This window comes from Dysidea avara, chromosome 10 (genome assembly GCF_963678975.1).
Source record: "Dysidea avara chromosome 10, odDysAvar1.4, whole genome shotgun sequence".
Classification (NCBI taxonomy): domain Eukaryota; kingdom Metazoa; phylum Porifera; class Demospongiae; order Dictyoceratida; family Dysideidae; genus Dysidea; species Dysidea avara.
In genome coordinates, this window is record NC_089281.1 from 16,196,151 (window position 1) to 16,203,891 (window position 7,741).

General features: G+C 37.9%; 1 protein-coding gene across 1 annotated transcript; it reads left to right on the forward strand.

The window, feature by feature from the left end:
• Positions 1 to 426: 426 nt before the first annotated feature.
• LOC136269156 (S-phase kinase-associated protein 1) lies at positions 427 to 5,534 on the forward strand. Its single transcript, XM_066064638.1, has 6 exons — positions 427 to 598; positions 651 to 721; positions 1,565 to 1,708; positions 4,881 to 4,950; positions 5,246 to 5,316; positions 5,369 to 5,534. Exons 1-6 carry the CDS (start codon positions 502 to 504, stop codon positions 5,402 to 5,404), a joined length of 489 nt encoding a protein of 162 aa, XP_065920710.1. The 5' UTR covers positions 427 to 501; the 3' UTR covers positions 5,405 to 5,534.
• The last annotated feature ends 2,207 nt before the right edge of the window (positions 5,535 to 7,741 follow it).

The following is a 7,741-nucleotide window of genomic DNA, read 5'->3' on the forward strand; positions in this document are numbered from 1 at the left end:
GTTGTAAGTTGAAGACCAAAAAAAAAAAAAGGTCATTACATGCTGACAATGACAATAGCTACCCTCACCAACCATATCTCCTTATTTATAAGCTTGTTACACTGCTCCTCTGAAGAATACTGTGACTGCTCTATTAGAGTATATCGATCTTTTAAACAGGTATTCAAGGGCCCTCCTGGGGCCCCTTTCAGGCTGGGGCCCGGGGCAAATGCCCCAGTTTCCCCCCCCCCCTCCCCCCTGTGGACGGCCCTGCTGATGGTTTCTGAGCGTACCACGTACGCATGCGCAGAATTCTTTCCACCAGTACAGCTGTAACTGCCTGCAATACACTTACCGATATTAGGTTTAGCGCTGTAAGCAATGCTGACCGATACAAATAGATTAACGCACGAGATCCACATGACCGGTCACTGTAATTAACTACGCCCACTGCGTAGTGCACGTGATTAGTTGGAACGTGGCGGTTGTACGTGTTCATTTTTAAGAAGTCGAAACTACAAGATGCCAAAGATAAAACTTCAAAGTTCTGACGGAGAACTGTTTACAGTTGATGTAGAAATTGCTAAAATGTCTGCTATTATTAAAACTATGTTAGAAGGTCAGTTTATTCTATTTAAAGCACACTGGATGACTTACATTTTTCTACACAGACTTAGGAATGGACGACGAAGACGATGAACCAGTACCATTACCCAATGTTAACAGTGTTATCATGAAGAAGGTTTGTTGTGGCTAGTGTAGCAATAGCGCAATGGTGTGATTGGGACGACTAAAACGAGCGCCTGATCGCTGTAACACCCCCTTGTACGTATATCCTGTTAGGTCATCGCACAGTATTCAGCTGCAAGACAGTGCACTGTCACATTGTTTGCTGTAAATCAAGACATTCTGAATGTGTTTATGTAAAGATGAAGTGTTGTGTACTGACACTGCAAGTACACCAACCCATTGCCTGTTTTTTCCTGCCCATATATGAGCTTCATTTATTCTGTTGTGGGAAAGATGTTTAAAGGGAGTGCAAAAAAATTGGTAACACTACTTAGCTGGCCAATTTAATCGTACACTAATTCTGGTGATCTGATATGAGGTACTTTGTGGAGTGTTATAAAGAGAGCAAGCAGTTGTTGGTCATTGTAAACAGCTGCAATGTAAGGAACATAATAGATTCTTTATTCCAATCCATTCCTCTATTTATACAATCCCAATTAAATGTTTAATTTCTGCCATTAGGCAATAGAGCAAGCTAACTTGCTTTGCACGAACATTTCTATCTAGACCAGTTGACAATATTCAGTCCTTGCTATTATTTGTGGCCTATCCACTGCCTGGGGGTCCTGTTTCCAAAATTAAATTAAAAGTGTGTCACTCAGTGTACCTTAGCTAAGTGAGTGAATACCTCCCATGGAGGGTTGAAGTACGATTATCCTCAGACAGCAGGCAGTGAAGAAAATGTGTGGATGGTGTTTGAGTACATTAATAACTATACATTGTTGGGTCATGCTGGGCATCCCTGCTCATTGTATGGTGTTCTATCATTTGAAACTGTGTGTGCTCCCTTGTGTAGGTATTAGAATGGGCAGAACATCACAAGGAAGATCCTCCACCACCTGAAGACGATGAGAACAAGGAGAAAAGAACTGATGACATTGAACCATGGGACCAGGAGTTCCTTAGAGTAGACCAGGGGACATTATTTGAATTAATCCTTGTGAGTTATGTTCTGTAACAGAGTATTGTAGGAACCTACATGTTTTTTACGCATTGGCTAACATTTTTGAGGCCGAGGCTCTGTTTTTCCTTTATAGGCTAGAACTAGCATTTGTGTGAGGTAAGCATGTTTACAGCCAAGTTGTTATAGCACAACCCTAGTAATTGATTGCATTTGATATTTGGTAATACCCAGTTGCTGTTCTTGGTTGTTTTCCTTGAGCAATGGACTTCACTAGTGTTATTTCAATCTGCCTAACTGTTTGACCTAGTGTTAACTGGACAACCAGTTGCCCAACCGTCCATGTCTTGCTTAGTAGCATTGGGGGTTTGTTGTGGAACTCCAGGCTCCACGACTTCTACCCATGCGGCATGTCACAGTCCCTTGCGGGTTACAATACCTTTCATGGTGCCTTGGCAGTATTGGTTAGGTATAAATAAGCCCAAAAGTGCTTTCAGTATGACCTGAAATGCTTCCATTAGGTTGCTGAAAACTTTTCAAAATTTATTATTCATTAGAATTTTTTGCTGACTTACAACTCCAGACAAGTGTAACGCAACAGCAGCTAAGGCTACAGATCTGAAATTGTTTTCTGTATGTATTATATGCATGTACATTTGTTTCTATGTCTGTCAAACACCCGCACTTATGCGTTAAACAAGCTTATGTTAAAAGCACCCAGTGTTAAGCCTACAGGCAGGTAAGCATATGGAAACTGAATTGAACAGACTCATGAGAATTTTTGTAAGCACCATAGGCAAAGTATAAAACCATTAACCCTTAAACCCACTTTGGAGAATGCATGTTTACGGTATGCATGACAATGTTAGGCAGGGTAACTTAACTCTTATAACTCTTAACACTACACATTAATCAAAAGTCTGTTAACTAGGCTATGAATAATTTAATGAACACTGTAACTACAGCAGCTTTTTGCAGTGAACAATAACTTGTCACAAGGTGATACCATCGAGTTATGAATCATTTTATAAAGGTATATAAAGGGTTTGCATGTTTCTTACCAAAAAGTTATAGTTTTAGCATTAGGGTAAAACCCTAGGGATCACTTTAATCCTTCACAAGTAGAATGGCATAAGTTGAGATGTATGCGTTGAAAGTTACAGCAATCTGTGTAAGACACTAGTATTTACACATATTAAGTTTAGATCCAGTTTTCTTGGCTGTGCAGGTTTAAGGGTTAAAAAGATAATTCCGGGTGTTATTTGCTATACAAAATGACTTGTTCAAGTTACACTACCTTAGCAACGAGAAGTGCTAATTAGGTAATTGCATAATAATCAATAAATACATGGAATATTAAATATTAAATCTCTGTTCATTCAGTACTATATATAAATCGAGGTAGTATTAATTTTGGTGCTTGAATTTTTATAGTTCACTTGCTTCAGCCTGACAGGTAACTTTTGACAAACCACAGTGCATATAATGCATGCATCATTAACTTACTTTTGTCCTTCATTCTTTTTGCTCTCAGTGCATGTGTCGATTTGTGGTAGCATGTATTTGCTCCCCATGCTGACTATATAGTATGTTCACGTTGAGCTGAATCCTGAAAAACAGCTAAAAATTAAAACTGGATTTTTTCTCAACAGAGTTAACATTTCAGCCAACCAGATGATTATTGGTAACAGCAAAGGTGTCAACAACGGACATGTACAGTTTGGCTCCATTACAAGTTCGAGAAAGGGCTGTAATGGACACCGTACTTATAAAGATCGTGTAAAATGCATCCATGAGTTATTAAATGTTTTTGAGGATTCAGCTCAACGTGAACATACTATAGTAGGGACCACAAAGGTTTGGGCGTGGTCCATGAAAAACATCATTCAAAAAACAGCCTCACTTTTCCCTGACTACAATGAAGCAGTATTGGTTAGATCCAAACAAGCTTTCAGATCAGCCAAAATACTTTGAACGAATTTTTTTTTACCAATAAATTATTAAACGGTGTTTTCTAGTGACTGACTGACTGACTGATGCCTTCAGACAAGCGTAACTTGACAACGGCTAAGGCTACGGGCTTGATCTTTTCACTGTTTGACATCACTTCAACCAGACAGATGCCTTGGCATACCGCAGTACGTACAGTGCATTCTTCAAGGACTTACCAGGTACTCCTTTGTGTCCCATTCAGACAGTGAAAAATGTCGATTTGGCGGTAGCATGTGATGGCTTCCCTTGCAACAGAAATTACCCATATTTTCATAGTGACCACTTTGATTGCAGAGGTGCTTTTCAGACAGTTCTTGATTTGTAGTGCTATGTAACAAGTTGAACATAGTTGACAATGAAGTGTAATGGATACTTCACTTTTCGGGCCATAATTGATAGCTCATTTCCTTCTTTTGATGTGGTATGCGTGGGTTCACCAGTCATAATAATTTTACTTTACAAAAAAGTTAACATACAAGGACTCAAAAATTTTTCGACTAGAGTAGGGACCATAGCACATCGATAAAAAGTACTGAAACAAGCTGGAGTAGTGCATGGTATTAAATCACAGTGAAGTGTTATATCCCTATTGTGCGTTTCCATTATGGTATCTTGAACACAGTAGGGATATAACACTTCTTATTGCTGTACTATGATTTAATATTGTGAACTACTCCAGCTTGTTTCAGTACTTGTTATCAATGTGCTATGGTCCCTACTCTAGTTGAAACCCCCAAATTTTTGTGTACTTGTCATGTTTAAGCAAAATTGTGCATATTTTTCGTAGTGACTGGGGCACTTGACATGACATTCTTTGCTGAACATAGCTGAAACAATGTGTAATGGCCACTTCACTTTTTGGTGATTGATACTTGGGTTATGCGTTGAAACGCAAAATTAATATGTCTGGTGCCGTTGTTTCTTTCAGTGTGGTGTGTACACTTTCACCAGTTGTAATTATGGCACAAAAAGTAAACAAGTACAAGGAATTTTAAGTTAAATCGTAGATATGCAGCGAAAGATGTTGCCTACACCTGCAGATGTAGGCACCCTCTCTATGATCCCTTATCAAACTTGAAAGTACTTGTGTATTCTAAATATTCACCACTGATGTGTGAGTTTATAACAATTAGTACGGTCTCTTGTGTTTTTCTTGTACTGTGCGACTTGTTACTGTTTTTAAAAATATTTTTTATTATCTTTACTATTACAACTGCAGGCAGCAAACTATTTGGACATTAAAGGACTACTGGATGTCACCTGTAAAACTGTAGCCAATATGATTAAAGGTGAGTGTCCTCACACAACTATCATATGACTTTCTCAGCAAAAAAAAAGAGCTTTGTTTTCTTGTTAGCTTTGTTCCCCTTGTCATAGGGTAAACCCATATTGAATGAAGTATCACAATTATCAACACTGTTATTTGAAACCCAACCTTTACCACTTCCCTTTAGCTATACAGCCATGTATTGTGGAAATGGTGGAGGGAGTGTTTGTTGTGATTTGTTCTAGGAAGAATCTGTTGGTTAAAGTACTACAATACATTGTGGTATTCACATTATAGTGTTGGACTTTTCTCTGCAGGTAAAACTCCTGAGGAAATCAGAAAGACATTTAATATCAAAAATGACTTCACCCCAGAAGAGGAAGAACAGGTATAATGTGTCGTTTTGAATGGACGGGATTATAATGTTTATTGTTTTGTAGATACGTAAAGAGAACGAATGGTGTGAAGACAAGTGATTTTATTTATGGACACATCCTGACATTATAAATTGTACATGTCACTACATATTACATAATATAGTTACCAAGTGTAATGATATGTCTGGTATGTTAAAACTTTTCAAAGCCACCAACAATCGTAACCTTGTACTCTTAGTAAACTATTGTTAATGCTCATTACCAATTGTCTTCCTGCTGTCATAGCTTCTTGGAAATTTCATAGTGAGTGCTTATAGCACAGGTGCATGTGATGTGCAATTACAAAAATACTCTAATGAAGTAGTCAGTTAACGACCACCTAGTAGTTTCCATGGCTGGATTGATGCATCATTGGATGATCAAGGCAACTTGTAGTCGAGCTTTGTACAAATCCATAACACATCAATCTCAAGCATATAAATTTGTTAGGTCATGCATTGTATTGACATCATGACCCCATATTACTTGGTTGGGTACAGCTCACATTTTAGTGTGTGTGTGACCAGTTCAGCAGAATTTTTCCCTTGAATGAGTAATCAACCAAGTAAAACAATGTACACAATGAATGTAGGGAATTAGAATTGTAACTGAGTGATCTGAGCCCTGGAATTCTGTATGTGTGTACTCAACCAGTCACATGTCATGCTATTATGGTTTGTTAACTCTTGGCCACCTCTTTACAAAGACCAACTTGTATAGTGAGTGACCTTGTCTAGTAGGATAACCAACTAGACAACACTATACAAGGTGGTCTTTGTTGTATTGGTGACTCAATTTAACATGTACTAGACATTGTCCAGAACATGAGTCACCAATACAACAACTGTAGTTATGTACACTTTCTACATGATGATTGTCACCAAGAGTTCATAAATATATATATTATGTACTCTTGTTGTCACTGATTTGTAAAAAAGTGGCCTGGAGATGGTTTTAACATGCACCCCTCTGTTGTAGTGTACAGTGTTGATAGCGTATTTATGATATTGGAATGTGTGTTGTTGTCGGGGTGGGGCAAGGGGGATGCTGAAGTATCTCCCCATCCAATCAGTGCTAGGAAATCAGAAAAAGGTACAGAATGCTCTACACAAGTCATGAACAAAATCTGTTAAATATCAAAATACACTCTAATAGAACATTCATCTACTTTAATAAAACATTCAAAGGATTTCTGATAAAACAGTTGTCACTAGACCTGCGTCAAATATGCAAATAAACTAGTGTCCATATGGTTCTACTTGGGGTACTTAGAGATAATGAGTTACTCTCTAGAATTCCTATGGATAGAATTACATGAAAATAGCTAGGAGAAAACATCCTGACCACCTGGTAGACTCCTGTAAGCGTTCAGTGTAAATCGGATGGCTGCAGGTTCGAGGCTACCTAGGTCCAGTCATGGATTTTTTTCTCCTTTCTCCAACTTTTCAAACTTTCTCCAACTTTTCAAACACACCTTAAGTAGCTAAAGTCTTTGAGCAGGCTGTAGGACCAGCCTGGTCCTACAGACCTTCAGCACTTGTGTTGTAAAGCATTAATAAATAAAAAAATAAATAAATGCAAGCATAATAGGCTGGATTGCTATGTCAGCATAATGCTGGTGGATATTTCAAACTATGGAGCTTAATTCCATGAAAATAGGTTGATACTCTCTAATAGAGCAGTCAGTGGAAACTTCCAATAGAGCACTCAAATGCTTGTAAAAACCAGTCATTTTTGTAAGTTTTGTTTGTCATCTATATTGGGCCTACTAAAATGGGAGTTGCTCAGGGTTCAATCCTAGGGCCGTCGCTTTTTCTATTTATGTCAATGACTTGCCAAATGTTATTTCTTTAATATGTATAGCTGTATGCAGATGATACAGAGCTTCACTTCAGCCATCTGTATGAAATAACCCTTCAAGCTGATGTAGAGAATGTTTCCACTTGGCAGGTTGTTAATAGATTTAAGTGATTAATTGTGTATTACATGCTTATTGGTTCCCACCAGAGAACTGGAGGGTTGAATCCCACAATTGTTATCTTAAAGCAGGTTTGTTCTATTAAGTATATGGGTGTATATTTAGATCAACATCTCACTTGGCAATTAAGTTCATGTGAACTATGTTCTTGGTAGAGTTATAATTAGAAGGAAACTTTTTGCTCTAGAGTTCTACAGTTGCCTTATCAAACTTATATTCTACCAGTGTTGATACTGTACAGTTACCATCAAATTCTTCTGACATTTGTTGTTTAGAAAGACTCCATTCTAACATCATTTCTTTCTTCTGATATCTTTAACTTACGATTATCTTTAACTGAAACGCATACTTTTCGTACAGCTTTACAGGTTTTCAAGATTCTCAACAAGATTCCCCTCCTTAAGTTTTCATATGCTGTG